Source organism: Zonotrichia leucophrys, chromosome 1, assembly GCF_028769735.1.
Source record: "Zonotrichia leucophrys gambelii isolate GWCS_2022_RI chromosome 1, RI_Zleu_2.0, whole genome shotgun sequence".
NCBI classification, from domain to species: Eukaryota; Metazoa; Chordata; class Aves; order Passeriformes; family Passerellidae; genus Zonotrichia; species Zonotrichia leucophrys.
The window spans coordinates 74,683,859-74,706,677 of NC_088169.1; the positions used below are offsets into that span (position 1 = coordinate 74,683,859).

General features: G+C 38.7%; 1 protein-coding gene across 6 annotated transcripts in view; it reads left to right on the forward strand.

Annotated features, from left to right (window-relative positions):
- Window positions 1–22,819, forward strand: part of GUCY1A2 (guanylate cyclase 1 soluble subunit alpha 2) — a 153,420-nt gene that overhangs the window by 12,070 nt on the left and 118,531 nt on the right. For all 6 annotated transcript variants that reach the window (XM_064718252.1, XM_064718259.1, XM_064718281.1 and 3 more), the window contains exons 2-4: window positions 2,440–2,501; window positions 2,991–3,112; window positions 14,346–15,064. In XM_064718252.1, coding sequence (XP_064574322.1) covers window positions 2,440–2,501; window positions 2,991–3,112; window positions 14,346–15,064 — 903 coding nt within the window. The remainder of the gene's footprint in view (window positions 1–2,439; window positions 2,502–2,990; window positions 3,113–14,345; window positions 15,065–22,819) is intronic.

Sequence of the window (22,819 nt, forward strand, 5' to 3'; positions counted from 1 at the left end):
GGACTAGGAGATTGCTTGTATTGTCAAATCTTGAGGTAGTCAAAATGAATTTTCCCTGGTTAAGGAGTGCAGTATGTATCCAGGCATGAGAAGCACAAAGACAATCTGTGGACGATTGCTCAGGTGTTCTAAGCTGCAAAACTTCTTGAGCAGACAAGAAGTTGTTTTTCTTCCTCTCTGCCGTGATAGCAAGCATTGCTGCATTCCATATTCTTGCTGTAAAAGCACTTTGGGACAACCAGAATGGAGATTTAATTTAGCAATCAAACATTTCTATTATTCCCTATTTCATGTCAGAGGAGTTGCTGGTGGAATACTGATATTTTATGTGTAGGGAGTGGGGCTGAGGGAAATGCTCCACAGAGATGGGAAATGACAGCTCTCACTTCTTTGCTTAAAGAAATTCTGCTTTGCTTTGTTGCGGCTGTGAGAAAATACATCTCTTCTAGATGTAAAGAGTGGATTTTTCTACCTTCTGAGCAGAGGAAAGCTTCTGAGTCTCAGTGAGAACATGCCATTAAATATGTTTGCAGCCCATTAGGCCTGAAGACTTCAAGATGTGCTGTACCACTGAGAAGGAGATTTTTTTTGATATGTGATGGTTTCACTCATATGGTGTTTCCATCGTGTTTTACAAGAGAACACGCAACTTTTAAAGCCTTTTGGCACAGGTAGTTAGTTAGTTCCCACAGAGATGTAAAGTGATTACCTGATAGTTAACAAGAAAAACCTTTTCCAAGGTTTCCATCTATGGTGAGGTGGTTTTTTTTGTTGTTTTTTTTTTTTTTTTTTGGTTGGTTTTTTTTTTTGTTAATGGGATCACAGAATAGTTTGGGTTGGAAGGGACCTTTTGTCCAGCCTCCCTAGAATGAGCAGGGGCATCTTCAGCCCAGAATGGGTCACCTACCACTTTCCTGGACAATCTGTTTCACCACCGTTGCTATAAATATCTTCTTTCTCATATCTAGTCTAATTCCATCCTCTTCTAGTTCTAAAACATTGCCCTTGTCCTACTGCAACAGGTCCTGACAAGAAGCTTGTCCCCATCTTTCCTATAAGCCCTCTTATGCTCTTTTTGAGTGCATACATTTAAATTTTAATTTTTACAATTTAATTAATTTAATTTTTTAATACAAAAGTGTAGGCACTTTCTTACAGTTTGGTAATAGAAAATAAATTTTTTGCAGTCGTACAAACCTAGTGTAGCCTGGTATACAGTTTTTTCTTCCTGCTGTCATTAGGACAGATGACTCCTGGAAACTCATGAGGAAGAGTATGAGCAAGGTGGAAAGCTCAGCTCTTGAACTGCTGAATCTGTAGGTCAGTAAGCAGAATTTGAGACTTTCAAAGGTCATTGTGGTTTTAGAATGAGATTCCTCTAATTAAGGGGCATTTTGACTATTACTTTCTAAAACAATTAGAAATCTATTCCAAAAGGCAGCAAAAGACCAAACATCTCTAAAATTTCAGTGCGTGTTGTGAGTCTGATTAAAATGTCCATGTGTGCTTTTGATACAGAAGAAAAGCTTACAACTCTCATTTGTGTATCTCTGTCTGAATTCTGGCACCAGGTCAAAATAGACAGGTGAAGAACCTCGGATTTGATACAAGCTAGTAATTTCTGAGGAATAACATTTTGTTGTAAGTGACTTGGAAAATTCAAGAGAGAAAATTACATGGATATCACATGTCCTTTATTTGCCAAAAGATCTCTCATGAATTCATTCAAATAATAGCAGCCTCAGCAGCAGTAATAGTAAGAAAATAAACATTTGTATACATAAGTATTTTGGTGAACTCTGTAGTAGTGGTAATAATGCAAATAAAGACAATTATATACCCGTGTAGTTTGGTGAACACCTATTAAAGTGAAATAGCATAGAAGTGCTTGAAGCATGCCATGATTTTCTTCTGATGAACTTGAATTTCCTGGTAATCTGAAAGATGACTGAAGAGTTATAGCTTGTAGGAAAATAAGCCAAAATAAACTGCATCTTTATAATATTCTTTATTAGAAAATGCTCTAGGGAGCATATAGAGTTTAAAAATTCAATGCCTTTTCCTGGTGATACTTTCATCACAAAATAATGGCATTTTCTTGCAGACTATTTCAAATTAATTATTTTAAATTACTGAGATAGTTGGTGGGTGATAGTTTTTGAGAGCTGTTTTTGAGAGTGAAGTGGCTCCTTTGTTATGTGCAACTAGCCTTATAAGCAGTATTAATTATGCCACATTGTAAAATTCTTCCTATTTAAATGGTGAAGTAAGATACAAGGAATGAATAATAATATTTAATATCTGTTGTTGCGATGGGCATATGGCAGGTAGAAGATAAAGAGGAGTAAAACTGAAGAAAAATAGTGTGTGAAAAGATCTGTTAATTGAACTGTGCTCCAATTCCCTAATCTCACAATTTTTAAAATTATTCTTCTGTAGCCTCAGACCATTCGGCAGACTCTTCAAAAGACACTGCAGTACTTTGAGCATCAAGTTATTGGGTAAGTGTTAATGTGAGGTGGGGAAAGGTGCATGGTAATGCTTTGCTCTGTGTTTTCCAATTCACAGCATTCCATGATAAGCTTTTTAATTTAATTTTTAACTTTTTCTCTCAAATTCTTAGAGATTCTTTGGAATAGCAGTACATAACCTGGATGTAAATGGTAAACTGCTGTTCAATCCTGCTTCTGTACAATCCCATCCGATGGCGACTGCTTAATGAACTGGAATGTTTCTTATAAAAAGAGAATGGCAACTTCTTTTTCAGTCATAGAATATCAGGTTGGCAAGGGACCTCAAAGCTCATCTAGTCCAACCTTTCATGACAGAAGCATCGTCTAGACAAGATGGCTCAGCACTCTGTCCAGCTGAATCTTGAAATTGCCCATCATTGGGCAATTAATCCTCAATCCTTTGCCTCCACTTCTGAAAGATTTTTGTTGACTTTGCATTTGTATAAGGAGTTGTTATAACTTTTCTTTTTCCTGTAGTTACAGAGATGCAGAGAAGAATTTTCACAATATATCAAACAGATGCTCCTATACAGACTGCTCTGGCAATGAAGAAACTGAAGATGTCTCAGGAATTCTCCAGTGTACGGCTAATGTGCTTGGTATGTGTTTTTTCAAGGGAATTTGTTTCCTTTAGTTACAAGGAAATTTTACTGACCATCCTAATGCCAGCAATGAAACAGGAAATTTTTGGTCTAACCACAGAAATTTAGAATATAGGCAGCAACATACCAGTGCACTGTTACTACATTTGTTTCCTTTTCTACATACATTTTGAACTTTTAAGACAATCCAGACGTGATTGTCAGTGGAGGCAGTGAATGTGTATTGTGCAATACCCAGTGATTTGAGAAGTTTCAAAGGCTTTTGGCAAGTGGACTTGCTTCTTTGCAGGCCTTAGAATTATTTTTAGGGTTTTTAAAGGGGTTCTGCAGAACAGCAGTCACTTTTATCATCTGTGGGCCTGGTGGATAGAGGGCCTGAGAAACAGCAGCAGGGTGTACCTGAGACATAAAACATTCTGGAAACTTAGATTTTCTTCAGCAAGAGGCACAACACTGAAATCTGACTGCGTATGATAATTAAAGATAAGTTTTAACTTTCCATGTCAGAGGTGATAGTCTGCTCACATTGTGATCTTTACCATTGTATACTGCTGACTTAAAATACTTTTGGAGGAAATGCATTATGTATCTGTCTTTCTTACTGCAAACTGTTAAGCAGACTTGGTGTGCTCTGTGAAACAGCAAACATGATCTAGTTTAGGGATGACTGTGTTTCACTGCCATTCAAAATGTTTTGTCTTTTTTTTTTTTTTTTGCTATCCAGTGCCTTATTCTGTAAAATGCTGTTAGGGATGTTCTATGTGCCTTTAGCTGCTGCTAGAAAGAGGTGGTGTTTTGTATTTTGCATGTGTGGTCATGGAGAGAATTGAGAACAAATCAAATTCTAAATGTGTCCAGTGCTATTTACCTTTTGTTTTTTTTTTAAATTCTAAAATACTTGCATGCTAGTTCTCTAAAACAGATGCTATGAGTGATAAGGCAGGACTCATGCAAAGCTGAGACTTTTCTTGTTATCAGGTGCATATTAATATTATAAAAAGCTAGACTAGACATTCAGTACTTGTTTCACCATGACACGAAATATGAGTTATACGAAACAGTTATGAATAGTTTTTCACCTTCATAGTGCTTTTAAAGCAGTATGTCAGTCCCAGTACCTCAGCATGGCTGAGTAATGTGCAACCTGTTTCTTCAGTGGTATCCTCAAAATGCATGTTTATTAGGGGCAGATTGGGACCACAGTATAGGGATAACATCTAAGCATTACCATGTTGGGGAACTATTAAAGTGGGCTTTGTTGAAAATTAGGTTGCAGAGACTTTTTCTTGGACAAGTCTGCCTCTTAAAGAAAGAGTTCTTAGCAAAAAAACCCACTTCAGTATGAGCAAAACACTGTGATAATTTAAAAGCAATCCTTCTCCCTATCTGGGATAAGAACATAAGGGAATGAACAGTAAACCCAACTTCTTTATTTTAATTGTAGCTCCTGTCACAACAGGGAAAAAATTAATGGAGGCTGTGTAATTAATTCTCACATACACAATTATTTTCTTGTTGAATAAGGTCTGGTAAGATTGGCCTCTGTGAAAGAGGGATGTAACCACTGGGGTGTGTACCTGGAGCAAGTGGCATTGCTGAGACAGGAGGCAAGCATGAATCTGACTGTGATGAAGGCTAGAGAAACTGTTGAACCAAATCTGGCTCTTAGTTCATTTATATGAGCAGTAAGAGACACTTGCTGTCTAGGGCTGGAAGAAAATGTTTCCTTAAAGATGCTTGGAAGCATCTTCCTGCTCTCTGACCTTAGATACTGCCAACATAATTCACCTCTTCCAGTCTCCTAACCACCTCTAAAAAAGTCATTTGGCATTCCTTATTCATCAGAAGAGTGCAGAGATCTCTGGTAAGCTTGGAGGACTCTGAGCAGATGCTTCACACTGCGGTCCTGGTGCTTGCGCTGCTCACCGGGAAGTGCTGACTGCAAGCTGTTCACTCAGCTCGGTGCATGTGATCTATCATGTATGAATGCTGCAATTTTCCTCCTGTCACGTCAGCACTAAAGTGTGTCACCATCTTCCTGCAGTGCAAGGACCTGGTTCTCCTTGTCTCCTTGCTGAGTTGCTCTGCTACAAGTCTAGACATCAGTAGAAGTCTCCCTGCTTTAAACCACTGTAATGGAAGGAACCCATGTCCATCAGATTCACATGCTGTAAACTGTGTGTGGTACCAGATCAGTCCCACTGTTTTCCTTTACAAGGACGGCTTCTGAGGCTGGAGTATTTTATTTAACTTTCCATCCTTTCAAAAATAGTCCAGACAGCTTCATGATGGACTCAGCTTTCATTAATTAGTGCACGCATACTTTTACAGTGTCCTTCATAAGCCTGTAGAAACGGAGAGTCCTTTAGGTTGAAAAGACCTTTAAGATCATCAAGTCCAATTGTTAGTGCAGCACTGCCAAGTACACCACTAAACTGTGTTCAGAGGAGATTGACAGTGTTGGTTTGAACCTATTTTAGAAATAAATGATAAGAGAAAGATGTCCATGATGAAGTATGTTATGTGGATTACTACCACATTTCTTTCTTAGGTGACTATAAACTTATACTGAGGTATGTTAGAGAGAAAAGTTGTATCTCAAGAGATTCCTTACTTGACCTTGGGCAAGTTTTTATTCTTTCTGTGCCTCAATTTCCCATCTGTATAATGGAGATAACAGGATTTTTGTAATCCTTTAAACCACATGTCAGTGCTATTCAGATTTCAACCTTCTTGAAGTAAAGACATTTTCATACCCTTTGTATATTCAGCATTTTGAACAATGACAGCAAATCTCGTTTGGGACTGCTTTTGTCCTCATGATTTAAAATAATTTGATTTCATGTAAGATTAGAGTGTGCATTTTTACTTAAATGCTTCCAGAATAAAGCAGAAGACCTTCATGTAGCTGCAAATTAAAAATTTGGTAACAGGAAATTATGGATGAAAACTTCCTCTTTATTTCTTTGGCAGATATTCAAAGAAGGTCTGTGCTACTGAGTTGTACAAAGCAGTAGAGAAATGCTCGATTTTCCTTTTTTGAACCCCACTCAGTACTTCCAATATATCACATGATATTTCTCACATCCCAAATGCACAAGTCAGATAAAAACTGTACAACCTTCACCTCACCTCATCTAAACACTCTTTTCAGATACTGCAAACAATTAGTGTAGCCTTTGTGAATGTGAACTATTTTTCACTCTTCAGTCCTTCACAGGGAAAAAAAGAAAGGGAGCTTCATTAAGGCAGTTATCTGTCTTTTAAATGGCATTGGTATTTCCTTTGGAGCCTCTTTGCATCTTGTTGAGGAACTGTGTAATCTGTCCTCACTTTGATAGTAAAACTAAGGAAAAGTAACCTAAATTCATAAAGTCGTATAAAAAGAGCTGTTGTGCAAAATCTGTAAAGCAGCAGTAACTGTTCACACCCAGTCTCTGATGACATGGAAGAAGTGTTCTCTTTGAAAGCCCATCTGTGTATTTTAAACTGCAGTATATAAATTGCATGTACTGCACCACCATGTTAGATAAACTCTATAAACTACACTTGGTCACACAGTCTGAAGTTACAAATACACTTGTATCAGGTCATGGTTTCAGGAGAAAGGCCTGGAGAAGTTATTTTTCCTGTCTGACTTTCCATTGCTTAAGGCACAGAAAAAATTCTCCTCAATTTTTTTAATTCAAGCAAATAATTTATACAACAGAATTTTTTTTTTTCTCATAAAAATTCGGCTTAAAAAATGCACAGCACATATCAATGGCTAAGTCAGCTCTGCATGTGGACTCAAGTGTATTTCAAGAATTTTTCCTATTAGGCATTTGTATCTTGTGGGATAATAATGCTCTTTCTTTAGATTTTGCTTCAGAGAGTGGCGTGAAGAATTTGCTTGTCTGTCTATCTATCTGGGCATCTTCTGTTTGGAGGATGATATGGTGCAGTGGCAATTCCCCAGGGATTCCCTAATACCCTGGTGATAAGATGTATGGAATCCTGGCCCAGAGCCCTGTCCTGTCAAGGAGATAAATTGTGTTTCTGGATTCAGCTTCCCCAAGTCACCGAGGAGGAGGTGGAATCCATTGTTAGTGTAAGGTTTTAGAGAGTTCTTGCTCTGGGTGACATTTGCTTGTCACTACCAAAGAGAACATGTGCTGCAGGCTGCTTTATATAGGGCAGATCACTTCATGACTAAATATATCTTGCAGGGCTGATCCTTCATTTAGTACAAAGGGCATAATTCCATAAAAGTCATTTGTTCTCTGTACATTTGTCAGAGTTAAATATCTATGTTTCCTTTATGAAACTAAGAAAATCTTAGCTCTTATATGAGACAATGGCATGAAGCTGTGTCAGGGCAAGTTTAGTCTGAATATTAGGAAAAGGTTAATCACCCGGAGGGTGGCTGAGAGCTTCACTGAGGTGAAGCTGTTCAATTTTTATTGCTCCACTGCTGAGCACTTGGGAAGTGGTCACAGAATTCAAGAAGTGCTTGAACAGTGTTCTCAGGTATATGGTGTGATTCTTGGGGACGTCTTGTGCAGGGCCAGAAATTGGATTTTAATGATCCTTTTAGGTCCCTTCCAACTCAGAATATTCTATGCTTCTGTGATCCTCTCTTGTTAAAGAGGAATATATTTGGAATCATTCTGGTAAGTATTAAATAACTGATGAGAAATACTGTATTTGAAAAGGCAGGAAATAATTGAAAAGGAGGTGCCAGGACACATCTTAGCCTACCTCCTAACCACCTTAGACCAAGTGTAGTGTTTGGGAAAGGCAAACAAAGTTTTGGTAGACTGACTGCTTGGGAGGTGTCTGAGAACCGTAAATGCTTAGATATTGAAACTGTATAAATTTTTATCACTTCCCTTTGCACTAAGAGCTGCAGCTAGTCATTAGGATGCAACTAATTTAGGATACACAGCTTGATTTATAATTAAAGTTGTTGGTTTACAAATGGCGTAAAAGGAAATGTTACATGGCCCAGAGGATTGGCAATACTAATGGATTCTAATAATACTTTATCCTGGGGGGTCTCAGCTATACTCACAGGGCTCCTGTTATTTAGCAGATGTTACAGTGCACTGGCAACACAAAAGTAATCTATACAAAAAGCACATAATTCATGTGATTTTGAAACTGAGATGAGTACATCTCAATTAGAAAAGGACAAATGTTTATACCAAATGGCCTTAGACATCCCACTCTCCTCAAATCAGAACTATTTATTGTTAGAAAGCAGATGAACTTCCAGCAGATAATGAGCGGTTTGGAATTATGATGTACAATAGCATCTTGTGGAAGTCTATTTATAAAGAACATTTTCTGGCCATGATTCATTGACTGAATGTAGGTGTTGTCATTATCTGAGGTGCTGTGAGGTACCTTGTGGCCTCTGTCAAACCTTCAGAAATGTGTAGGTCTCCCTTAGGTCCCTCATCTTGGCAGATATTGGTTCTTTTTTAGATGTCTTGGATGCCTTATGAAGACGCAAGGAACATTAGATTTCTATATTTAGTCAGATGAGTTGAGCCCTTTATATATGTGAGGAGTTATGAGAGATAATTTTGCATTTCATGGGAAGAGCTTTTAGATTTCATTGCAATTTTATTTGTTCCAGGAAGTGCAGTTCTGCTCCCTGTGTTAATTCAAAGACATGTATATTTACTTTAATGAAAGAAAAGCAAATAAAAAAAATCCTTATTGCTGTTTAATCTTTAGAGTTAGCATGAAACAAACCTGCTCTGCCTAATTTTTAGGAACTACCAATCTAATGACTGCAGTTTTCATTTAATGAGCCCTGTGCAAATATAAGAAGTAAGCCTCCCAGGTGGTGGTGGGGGACATAAAATCATGATAGTCTTGCTTCACATGGCTTGGCTTTGCTTCATAATTGGCTGCTACTGAGAGCACTGTATGGGGGCAAAACCCTCTTCCACTGTCTGTTCTTAATATCTCATGTGAGCTTCCTCTGTCAACAATTTTGAGCAGAATCTTTTGTATTTGTGTTAAGAACTGGCGATCAGCTCCTCAGCAAGAGGCAGTAATTACAGTGGTATTTCTATCACTGGTCAAAGGACAAGGAAAGAAACCACCTCATTAAAAGGGGATAAAAGAAATATTATAGGTGAACAAGTGTCAGGAGTTCTTTTTTTAACAGTAGTTCTCATTTATATTCTGTGAAAGATATGCAGACCCTGCATGTCACTGTAAGAGAGGTGTTGTATAGATTTTTCAGTTGTGTCACAACCACATGTAAAAGCATAAAATGGTGTTACTGTATTTATATAAAAAGCACCAAAAAGGTAATATACAAATGCCATATGGATTCCCAGGATGATATAAATACACAATAATAATGAAGTAAAATCTAAGTCAGTTATACAGTAATTAGGTACTGGTACTAGGTTCACTTACAAGCCAAATGATTCATCTACTGTACCTTCAGCATTAGTCTGTACACAAGAAAACCTTTTTTATTCAGAGACTAAATGTTGCTTTCCCTACCATCTGAAATAATTCTTTAAAATTCTGAGCTGCCACCTGTCTTTCTGTCCACAGGTCTGTTTAAGGAAAAGATGTTACTGATGCCAAAAATTTGATAATCCAAAAACATTTAAGAGACACTTGCTATAACTGAGGGTGGCAAATTCTGCTTCTCTTCACAGTATGAGGTCTGGAATTGCATATTTAATTGTTCCAACCCCTTAAGGTTTGATATTTACAGATTCTGAATGGTATCTCAGAAAAAAAAAAAAGTATTTTTCAATGCCAAATGAGTCAGATGCTGGCCACTCTGCAGCCATTGTCTTCATTATTTACTTTTAGGAAAAACTGGATGGCTTGTGACTGCTTCTGCATGCTGCACCAGTTAATGAATTACATTGATTTTTTTTATCACATCACATAATAGTTTTTTATCACATTAGGTTTTTTATCTTCTGATTGCTTCTCAAGAGCCTATGATTTGCAATTTTCTTTATGGGAACAGAATCTTACGTAATTTCTGCACTTCATAATGTACAAAATACTTAAAAATAGTGCATTAATTCCTTGACATTTTGTAGTGTGTTTTCGGTTTACATTAACTGCTGAAAAGAAAGTGAAAATCTTTTGCTAGTATGTTATTATAGGATGAAGTCATCTATTTCTGCTCCAGTTCAGTGAAATACTTAATTTGTACTTTGAACCTGTGCTTAAAGACTTTGGTAATTTTGGATCTGGATAGCAAATATAGGATCCCTTCTCTTAATGTCTTTGAGACACAATTTCAAAGGATAATAATTTTTCACATATCCAAAAGTGCTTTTTAGTGGAGGTCTGTAGCAATATTTTCATTCTGTGGTTGCTTTGCCTCAATTTCCAATGTGCATATTTAATTTCTCTCCAATATGGACTAAAATAAAAGTAACATTGTAAGGAAAAACAAAAAAAATAAACTACTAATAAAAAAACGTTAAAGTTAAGATGTGATTTGTCCTCCTGGTATCGAAGGGACACAGTAGATCCCTCTCCAGGAGGAAAACAATTTGAGATTAATGCATTTTTAGGACTTCATTCACTATATTAGTAGAAGGTTTGTAAAGAGCAGAAGCTCAAAATAATGAGTTACTTCAGTTGGGGAGCAGCAGAGAGTGTTGAGATGATTTTTGGTTTATTTTGTATTGCCACCACTCAGTGGAGTGTCTTGGTGAAACCAGGGAAGAATTTTCCGCTGTGTTAATTGCAAGCCAGTGCTCATTAGGAAGCTGTGTTGGGGTCATACATGAGGTGATAATGGGAGTTCAGTGGCCTCTGCATTTGGAAGTGCTGGACTGTCCTACAGATATCAAATATATATTTTTTTTCCTGGGAAGCTGAATGAAAATTTTGCTTAGAGGTTCACAGTGAAAAAGAAAGAATGGAGATGCTGGCTTTTCAGAATGGAATAGCAAATTATCAGTTTTGATGAACAGAAGTTGACTCACATTTTCAATGCCATATTCAGTCTGAATTAGTCCAGGGCAAAATCAAACAGAAAAACAATTGTTCAACAATTGAATGTGAGATGAGTTTGAAAAGATTGGACTTTTTATGTAGATGCATAATCTGAAGGTTATAAGAAGATAATTTGAATTTGTTTTGTATTTTCTCAGCATAAAATCAAAAAACAGGAAATACCATATATGTTGAAATTGGAAATCATACTGAATGTAATATTTAAAGATAACAACTAGCCCATGGAAGTCTCTAAATGTAATAAAGTGTGCACTGTAGACACAATGAGTTCTGAGATTTTTTTTTTTAGCATGAAGGTTTTTCTACTTGTAATAAAACTATCTCCCAGTCTGGTATTGTCCTGGATTTATCTGGGATAGAGTTCATTTCTCCTCAGTAGCTGGTACTTTGCTGTGTTTTGGATTCAGTATGAGAATAATGTTGATAACATACTCATGTTTTGGTTGTTGCTAAGTAGTGTTTATCCTAAGCCTAGGACGTTTTTTTGTGTCTCATGCTCTGCCAATGAGGAAGGGCACAAGAAAGCTGGGAGGGAGCACGGCTGAGACCCAAACTGGCCAAAGGGACATTCCACACCATTAGAATGTCACGCCCAGTTTATAAACTGGGGGAGTGACCTGAACGAGGACAGGGACTGGCACTGGTGGTGAGCAATTGCATTGGGCATTGCTTGTCTTACTGTGTGGGTTTTTATTTTTTCTTTTATTATTATTATTATTATTATTATTATTATTATTATTATTACTACTACTACTATTACTATTATTATTATTATATTTTCATTTTGTTTCAATTATTGAACTGTTCTTATCTCAATCTACAAGTTTTACTTCTAATTCTCCTCCCCATTCCACTGGAGTGGAGGGCTGAGCAATTGTCTCTGTGGTGTTTACTTGCCAGCTGGGCTTAAACCACAACAGGTATGTGTAGAAATATGGGTAGGGAGAAAATCTACAAAAGATTTGCAAAAGGTTAGGATCATTTATATGGTAGCAAGTAAAAAGGTTATACTGAAGTATGTACAGAATTATGTACTGTATATATAGGTGAGCATCTGTTCATCATTTTTTTCAATAAGAGAGGCAGAAATAATTCAGTAAAAATACATATTGACTATTTTGTGCAACTTTACACAAAGACATCACTGGAGCCAATAGCTTTGCAGAGAAATACAGAAAAAATTAATCTGTGTGTTTGTGTAACAAGGAATTTATTAAATTAATATTTTTAATTCAAAGATAAACATCATGCTTCATGCAAAAATTATTGTCTTGTTGGTAAAGCTAAGGAAGAAGCTTCCTTGAAAGGAACATTATGATTTTTGGTTCTGAAGGTTGCTTAACTTAGTTTAATTTCCTTAGTATATCATAGTGTCTGTTCTTGTAGAGAAAATTCATGACTAACATAGACCAGCAGTTTGGTTGAGTTTGGTCATATCCATTTTTCTATTGGAGCTGATCTGATTTTCTGCTGGTACTTTGTGTAACTCAATTCAAAGCTGAAATGTTCTTAAAAGTAGTGGGACGTCCTCAAGCCAGGTATAATTCTTGTTGCTTGGAGTCAGTATGTTGCATCCAGACTGAACAGCCAGTTCTCCAGGATGGACAACAAGACCAATCTAAGACAATCAGCAAAACCTCAGGCCAAACACTGAGATAGAGTTCCCAGCAGTGATAATGAGGTGAGGCTTGCATGTGTAGCAGCAGAGTCCAGGAGTGATCAGTTCTGCAAACCTCATTTGCAGTCAGTGGCTCCAGGGCAGCTGCTGCACTGTATTTGTACAGTACATATGAAAGGCACTTCACCTGTGCTGTCTTCTGCGTGGCTTTGTGGGATGTATTTGGCCATTTGTATCAATAGCCCAGGGGTTTCTGGTGGTGTTCTGTTCCCCTCTGCAGTCTTACAGCCTTGGGTGTCCCTGCTAGACTGCTCACTTTTACACACAGACTTCTAATGTTGCTCACTATACAATGATGTTTAAAAGTATGATTATCTGTTTGTGTATACATATGAATATGATGATTTCTTAGCTATTTGCTATTAATATCCAGTTATGACATTATTGGTATGGGTTATAATTTAATTCTTTTTGGACTATAGTGAGTATTTTTTGGTAAGATGTTACAATACCATGTTATGCAGGCGTAATGGTAATGAGTCAGGAGTTGGCACACAGTCTTCTGAGTCAGGATATTAGGGGGCATTGTGTACCAGAGGTACTTTCTTTTGGCTTAGCTGCGGAGCTGACCATCTGTGGTCATAAAAGATCCTGGGAATATTTTTGTAATAACCTAGTTTAGTGACCAAATTTCTTTATGAGTAATGGCATTTGAATGAACTTTCCCAAATTATAGCTTTTACTTCTTTTATAAAATATGCTTTGTCATGTTCTTATGTTGTCATATTTATATATGTAATTTTATGCATTTTAATTGGCTATTAATCATACATCATTGCAGACTGTAAAGCTGGGAAACCCTGAAATCCTTCGTGAATATTGTTTGTATTAACTATGCCTGTGTACATAGGTAGTTCAGACACTGCCTTGAGTTTATAAAAGGTTATTGTCAGCAAACAACATGACCTGTTATACCTCAGGTATAAAAGTCACTAATCACTCTGTTTTTCCCCAATTGAAGGCCTAGAAGCAGTCTAAACAATGAGAAGTTCAGTGATCCACTGGGATATTACCAGTATTATAAAGCATGCTGAATACACATTAAAATAAAGGGCCTGTTGTGCTCTCAGGAAAGAAATAACTGCTCTTCATTTCTGTTCAAATTCAAGAGAAATTTTAAGGTGTTTCACTAGTTGGCTGACAGGTAATTCTGTATGATTTCAATGTAGTGAAGAAACTATGTTGTTAATTCCCAGATTAATTTCCTTTGAAAACTCTGGATATTTGTAATTCTCAGACAGCTGATATATACTTCCTTTTATTCTGTTACATCTTAAAACAGTACAAACACCTGGTTAATTTTGTAACAGTGAGGAAAAGGAAACAGGCCCTCTAATAACTGGTTGAGACAGCAAGCTGAAACAATGAGGACTTAAAAAAAAATGGTTTCTAGGGTTACTGCCAACCACCACAGAAACCTATAGATTGACATCTAGTGAAAAAGCTGCTCTCACTGTTTTGGAAAAATCCTGGGCAAATAGAGGCAAAAAGGGAAAATGTGACATAGTAGCAATGCTATTTTGTTGATATCAGTGTCTCATTGTCCTATAGGTCTGAAGTTTGAGGAAATGCAAGAGAAGTTTGGGGAGGAATTCTTCAATATCTGCTTTGAGGAGAATGAGAGAGTGCTTCGAGCTGTAGGTGGGACCCTTCAAGACTTCTTCAATGGCTTTGATGCTTTGCTGGAGCATATTAGAACTTCATTTGGAAGACAGGCCACCCTGGAATCTCCTTCTTTCCTATGCAAAGAACTCCCTGAAGGCAATCTCATGCTTCATTATTTTCACCCGCATCAGATTGTGGGATTTGCAATGACAGGAATGATAAAAGCAGCAGCAAAGAAGATTTACCGCTTGGAAGTGGAAGTAGAACAGGTCACAAACGATAAGTTGTGTTCAGAGGGGACAAACCCAGGTAACTGCAGTTGTTTGACTTTCCTTATCAAAGAACATGAAAATGCAAATACCACAAAAGCACTTCCACCAGGAACTTCCCAGTCCCCCTTAGACCTGAGGATTAGTATCAGCACCTTCTGCAGAGCTTTCCCCTTTCACCTGATGTTTGATCCAAACATGCTGGTTCTCCAGCTTGGAGAAGGTCTTAGGAAGCAGCTGAGATGTGACACTCATAAAACGCTGAAATTCCAAGAGTGCTTTGACATAGTCTCTCCTAAAATCAGTGCCACATTTGAACGAGTTCTCCTGAGGTTATCTACACCCTTTGTCATCCGGACCAAACTTGAGGATTCTGATTCTGAAAGTAAAGATAAGGTAAGAATATTAATTTGGAAGTGGATGTGCTTAGATGTGTGTGATGGGAGAGGATTTTTTGCTCAGAGAAAGGCAGCTCAAGTCCTGTGTACTCTGGAAAGCCCACTCATGCCTTGCAAACAGGGGCTAAGTGATATTCCCCAGCCAAGTGAATATTTTCTTAGATTATTTATAAGCTTTGTCTGTGAAGTTGTAGCAAATCATGACATTTCCATTCAGAAAATTCTGCACAGTGGGGTTGAATACTACAGTTTGAATAAAAGGGTAAGGAATTTTACAAAATACCCGTATTTTATCCTTAATTTCACTCCAGCTATATTATGATAAGAACAGTTTTTAAGCAATTTACTAGAGCCTAGCTTGAAGTATTTATTCTGAAAGTTTCTCATAGCCAGTTTCTCATTGCTACCTTACTGTATCTTATTTCCCTCTTTTGGAATACTGCTTTCCTATAGGTTTCTTCTTACCTCTCACCCTGCACTCAAGAAAACCAGGGCTGTAAGTGGTACTGAGTGTCACTGAAGCCAGTTTTATTGTGTTCCAGTCATTCAAACAGTCACTTGTCCTCCCACACTGCATCTTTCCTCCATGTTTTAGGAGAGAGCTACCTTAACCAGCGAGCCCTGTGTTGAGTTCAGTGCATTCAGCTGAGTAGACTGAGAACATGTCTTTAGTGTGGAGTTCTCCAATGGTTGCATGGAATTTGTCTCAATGCCTATCCTGGAATTACAGGGAAGTTTTTTGGTGTGAAGTAGGGTTCTGGGTTTTATGCACCAAAGTACTTGTACTTAATTAAAACTTGCTTAAAGGCTTGAAAGTCTGTGTGTGGGTGCCCTGGAAATACTGCTGCCCAAAGTGGAACTGGATGATCTTTAATGTCCCTTCCAACCCAAACCATGCTATGGTTCTATGATTCTATGATAATTCAAAATATAGTTACTTCTTACAGCAGCAGTATTTCCAGCTCCTCTTTGGCACTATACTTTGGCACCCAAAAGCCCATGCCTGCTGCATTTTCCTCTGGAATTAATGTTCCCCCAAGAGAAACAAACTGGTGCTTTTCATTTTGTATTAGCTGATGTCATTCAACCTTCTTGAAACCAAAAGGGAGTTTATTTTTCAGAACCAGTCCTCAGCGTCACCCTAGCCTTTAATTACAAGAAGGAAATGAGGTGTGAAAGGAGTGGAGGACTTGGCTCTGAGCTACCTTATGACACACTTGTTTCTCCTTTGGAAGAGTCTGGTTTCACGACGCTTCTGGCAGAATGCACCTCTCCCTCTCAGAACCCTTCCCCTCTCCCAGGACAGTCACAGCCCTTTGACTGTCTTCTGCTCTTCATGAATCTGCTGTAAATCACTCTGAAGAAGAAGAAGGTTTAGGTGGAGGAAGGAGACTTTCAAAGCCTTTTCCCCTGTTTAAGTTAAACACACAAAATACTCTCTTACCTGGACAGATTTCATATGGCTGTGGCTTGCTCTCAGGAGAAGTGGCAGGAGTGGGCCTGGTTGGAAGCAGGATTTTAGATTAGGCAGTACCAACACCAGGAAAGCAGGTGGAAGGGGATGGCAGCACAGGACATCCTTTGCCTGCCAGCAGCTGGGAGAAAAATTGTGTCTTGAAGAGGGAGGTGTGAATTAGAGGCAAAAGGGTGATGGTGAGGTGCAGGGGAGCTGTTGTACTAAAGGCATGGGAATTAATTTGGAAACAGATTATCTGAACAGGTATTTTCTTCTGTCTCACCCTTTGATAAGCACTTCCAAAATTTTTTTGCTTGTGAATAGTTAAAAAAAGCTCAGCATATGATGCATTTTGCTAGATATTTGCTTTTTAAAAAAAAGTTGCACAGATTCATAGGCTATGGTTGACTTGCTTACATAGATTTTGAGAGGAGGGACATAGCAATACAGTTTATGTCATCTCATTATCCATAAAAGTCCTTTATGGATAAAAAAAGTAGACTGGGCCTTGGGAACTGCATGCTGTATTATTTTCCCATAGCTCATGTCACTCATTTTGGAATTCTTTTCAGTTTGCCAGCACTTGTTTAGAAGTTGAATATTAGGCAGGTAGATCAGGAGCTGTAAGCATGACCCTGCTTAAAAGTTGCCAGTAACTGACTTAGACATTTCCCTATTTCTCTGCCTCACACCTCTCTTCAGTTCATGGTGGAATCACATCCCACTTAGAGCTATTTATCTTTAAAAAATAATAAATAAATCTGACTCTGCAATAACTGATGCTTTTCAGGCTTGGTTACCTTCAATGGCAGCAGACAGCTCTGCTACAGTGTTGAACCTGTTCAGATGTCTTATTGCATTAAAAAAACCAAAAACTCAAAGGCTTTGCAATGAACAGATGCTGTTCCACCCTCTCTTCAAAAGATGTTTATTTTCATTTCAATGCATAAATCATACATTTTTTTCAGACTAGCAGTGAGAAAGACAGAATCAGAAAACAGTTTTCATTTAGTCCTGACACCAGCTCTGTGTTCAGATGAAAGTAAGTCACAAACCATGATCTTTCCCTAACTAAACACCTACAAGCAAAATAAAAAAAAAAAACCAAAACACCTGTCCTAGCTTTCAGGGTGTTGAGGTCTTGTCCAGTTTATTTAAGGACTCATTTGTGTGTTTCAGTTTACTGGTGTTTGAATAATTGGAATAAATAATACTATCCTAAGTTTCTGGTATAAGTCCTGTGAGGTCTGGGTGATAGGGAGCACTTCCTGCAGAGCTGTGTTGCACCTTTGCAGAAGCACAACCTCAGCTCATGCATTAATATCTCAGCAGAATTTTGTTAATTTGGTATGTCACCACCTGTTCCTTGGAGCTCAGAGCATTTACAGGATCCCATTGTTTTAGGGACCAAGCAGAAAAAAAAAAGGACTCTCCACCTGAAGAACATAGATACCTAGCTTTAAACATGATTTCCAACACCATGTTTCCTGTTTTCCCATGCAGCTAAATGCTTGTTATTGGCTTTTTTTCCTATGGTATGGTACTACCCAGATGTTGAAGGGCCCTGTTGCTGCTACTTCTTATATAAACATTCTGTTGCTTTTCACATTTCACTCTAGTTTTTGGTTTCCTGTGTGTTTGTGTTTTCAATCAGGGACCTTCACTCGCATCCAGTTAGATTTTCCAAATTTTGGATATTGTCCCAACATATCAAGACAATGTTTGCTGTTAAACCTCTCTAAGGAAACTCATTCTACACTTCTCTATGGGAGCAATAATTTATTGCAACAATAAAAAATAAATTTATTGTCACAATAAATTTAACCATTTGAGATCGATCTCTTACAACTTCATGCATGGTTAGTACAACTGTACTGCGCAGAAGTTCAGTGAATGTTAGTGGAGTCACATGTGGGATAAGAAACTAAATCAAGAGGGCTGAGTCTGAACTCTTGTGATGGAGTGTTCTGAAACCCATGTCAAGCCTATCCACTGAGGTGGAGGTGCTGGCATGGGAGGGGGCTGAGAACCCCCCCAGCAGTGAGTTGTGCATGCAGGGCAGGTTGGTGTCCCCCACCATTGCCTGCCCAGACTGGGGCTGGGAGCTTCCACAGGTACATCCTGAGTGCAGCCATTTTCAGACTGTAGTGATGAACAAGGCCATCTGTGACATGATATAAATACTCGTCTCCTTGACAGTACACTGAGGTGCTTGGAGCTGCTTCAATTTTTAGCTGAATGGGAACACAAGGAATTGTGTTTCTGGCACTGCTTTCACTCTTCTGGCACGTTCTCCTCACGTGCCCCTTGTGAGCCATCAGTGCTTGGCAGATTGAGAGGAGATGGGGCTGCCCTGTCAGGGACCCACTGTCCCCAAGACCTCCATCCAGACCCAGCCCTCCTGGACCATGGATTGGCAGGAGGACCCCTGCCAGCACTTTTGGTGCCCACCAGTTCATCATGGGCCCACATTTCTGAAACTGGGTTTCAGGTTCCCTGCCATATGCTGTGCATCCGTATTTTCCTTGTAGTGCTGCTCTTCAGCTCAAACTAACAGGCCTTTTCCACATTTGAAATACATCAGTTTTTTAAGGATACTCACTGGCCTTTGACTTAGGCCTCTGGGCACTTGAGAAATTATCTGAGAATAAAGCTGGCACCTTAAACTGCATTACTGGAGATGCCCAGACACTTTTTTTTCTGATGGAATGTATTTGTTTTGAAGATTTTATTGAAAGCATAGTTAACAGTTTCTTTCCCAGTTAACAGTTCAGCAAAATGTCTTCTGGCAAAAAATTACTTTTATTTATATACGTGAGTAAAATTTTTTTTTCTGTAATTTTAGACATAAAATACTTTTATTAGGGAAAAAAAGTTCATCTTACAAATTATAATATGCTTAAAATATGAAACACTGGGTTTGACAAAAATGAGCCTCGGAAATTTTTATATTGGCAGAAATTCCAAATACCACATATAATTAGATTTATGAATGGATTGAAACTCTTTCAGGGGAGGTTTAGGTTGGATCTTGGGAAAAGGTTCTTCACCCAGAGTATGGTTGGGCACTGGAACAGCTTTCCCAGGAGTGGTCACAGCACCAGCCTCGTACAACACTCTTGGGCACATGGTGTGACTGTTGGGACTGTCCTGTGCAGGGCCAGGAGTTGGATTTTGATGATCCTTGTGGGTCCCTTCCAACTCAACAATTCAGTGATTCAATGATGAAAAGTCAATCCACACCAGCGCGCTGACTCTCACAGTGACCGAGAGACAACCCTCTGTGAAATAGGTAAGACAAAGTTCAAGCCTGCAGTGTTCCTCTCTATGAAACACTCCCCTCACTTTTAGCTCTCCGGGGAGGAAAGCACATCCTCTTGCAGTGGTATCCAGGATGTGGCAGGGGATAGCCCCCTCAGTACCAAGCCTCCATAATTTTCTCTAGCACCTTTTGAACGTGGAGAAGTTCATATTGTCAGCTTCTGTGGCATCCTGTGGACATAAGTCTACTGTTTATTCGCAGCTGTGAATGTGAGACCCCTCTGGCAACTCTCAGCCAGGTGTGCACATTCAACATGGAGTAAAACAGCTGGCAAAAAAGCCTGCTTGCCCCTTGCTTCAGCAAAGCACTTTCCTGGTGTGTTTTCCCAAGTGTGTTTGTTGATCACTGGAAACTGTAAAAAAGTAGTGCTTTTTAAGTGCTGGAAGGATGCTGTCCCCCTTTTTATATTGAGAGTCAATTCTTTATCTCCTTCTGTATTTTTAGTCTGGACCAACTGAATGAGACAAGCAGTCCTGACACTGGCAGATTAATTTAAAACCCACTGTACACAATCTCATATTTTTCTTTTGCTCTGTAAACTGTTTTTCCTCTTCTCCTAATAAAATTAAAATGAAATGGCCTGAAAGTCATTCCGGCATAAGGGACATATGTCACTCATGATCTAGGAATTCTATTTTTTTATTTCCTAGAGCTGATTTATTCACAGTCAGTCAGCTTTTGACACTAAGCTCCTGTTGCTTTGCAGGCTCGTGGAGCTCTTGGAATCAAATTTTTGTCTTCTGTTTCTGATAATGCTATTATCCCACCCATTTGTTTGTCAAAATGTGTATGGACTTTGATGGTTTTCAAGATGAATTGGGTTGGCTGGTTTGACTGCTTCTAGAGATTGTGGTGGGTTATGAGAAACAATAGATGACATGACTTTCTTATCTCACCAACAGTTGTGCATTGGAGAACTTTAATAACATTGTGAAATTGGCCCAGAATTGTTAGTAATTCTACTTTAGGACAGGCCAATAAAAATGCCATTTTGAAAGTGTTTTCAGTGATAGGACTGAAAAAGTTTAGCAATCTAAAGTTAAAATACATCCTTCTCATTTACATTAGCTGAAAAACAAAGATGCTGTTTGGAAATTGTTTTGTCAAGTTAAGTGGTTGTTAAAACAATGTGACTCCATGTAAACTCTTCTTTCTTATGATTTGTATAATGTTTTGATAAGGAAGCTGGTTGGACATGAAAATGTCCATATATCTCCTTTTGCTGCAAGACTTTTGCATGGGTTACTAAACTACACTATGTCATAACTGGAACAAAATGCATTTCATGAATTTTTGCATTACATGATGGGAATACTTAGACACAACTCAGTTTGATTTTCAGGAATGGTTTTTTTTCCTACTTCTTTGTTCCACTGACTAAAATTAATTGTTGGTTATTCAAAATACATTTTCATGCTTTTCCTCATTTGCTTGTTTGAGTTCCTAAATGACTGGGCTTTTCATGCATCTGATCTGAATGGGTGTGATGTCAGTGAAAAGCCCTTTTCCTTGGGGTGATTGAATGAAGAAAGCAGATGCATCCAGTCACTCTTTGCCTTGCTCCTTCCTGTCCTGGTGCTTGCAACGTGACAATGCATGAAGTCAGGCTACGGTTTTATGGATGTGTCTCTCTGCAGAGGCTGAATGGACTTAGAAAGAAGGGGGAAAGCTGGAGTGTCTCCCTGTGGATTGAGTGGGCTTTGTGCAGGAGCTCTCCCAAGTGCATGGGTGGGAAGGCAGAGCCTGTGAGAACACCTGGGTGTGCCTCTGAGCATAAACATTGGATTTATTGCTCTGAGGAGCAGTGAATGCAAGTGTGGCACTACTTGCATTGTCTGCTTTGCGTTGTAAGGCCACTTCTACCCAGCAATTGCCAAACCTCCTGCCAGCCCAACTCCTGGAGCATGCTCCGTGCCTGAAAGCAAGCCTGAGTTACCCCAGGTCACTTGCAGAACTGTCCTGCATGGCCAAAGAGACCACTCAAAAGAGGAAGCTTATCACTTTCTCCCTCCACCTTAAATTTTGTCTTCAAACCTCAAATTGGGACCATGGGATTCCCTTCCTGTCTGGTTTTGAGTGTAGCTTAATAGTTTTGGACCAGTTTTTGACTACTTAGCTTGTTTCCTCCAAACATGTCTCATAAATATCTAGTCTTTTGAATTTAAATTATAGTTGACAGCATGGTTTGACTCTAAATATTAATTTATTCATGCTCACTGGACATGCATCTTGTTGTGAATTTTTCATGCTTTATCTCCATGGAAGCAAAGCTCTGAAGCTGTGAGACTGTGTATGAAACAAAAGCTTTGCTGATGTTTTGTGGGGCCATGGACCCAGGTGGAATAGGCAGTTAAAAGAAATTTACCTTGCCTGAGACTTGTACCTGCATTGGAGCTATTTATATTCTGGGAATGTAGCTGAATCAGACATTGTAGACTGTGGAGGTCATAAAACTCTAATCAAGGGGAATACTACTAGGAAATAACACTTAGCTGGTTTTGCCTTAGGAATAATTAGTATGAAAGAGCAAGATAAGAGTGATTTGCAAAAGTCAGGACTCCAAAGCAGATGTTGATTTGCTGATACCCAGCCAGGTATTTCTGCTGTCTCTGAGCAGTACTGGAGATAAGTTTGACTAGATAACATTTTGCTGCCTTTACTCTTGCCAAGGATGTGTGATATTCACCCTGCTCTACTCCAAGGTCTTCCAAGAGACTGACAGTGTCAGTAGCAGCCGATCACCTGAGGTCAGGCAGGTGGCCCATGCCAGTGGTGCTAATCTTTGTTTCATTTGTGTTCTGCAGTGATGAAATGGCTGAGGAGGCCAGAGCACTCAGTCAGAAAGGATGAGCCTTTCCTTTCAACTCTTTACTATGTTGAGGACAGTCACAGTTCAAGTGTATATACCAGCCAGGCAGACCCAGTGGCTGGGTAACTGGATTTGCTCCTCTGGGAATATTCCTTTGCCCCTTGAG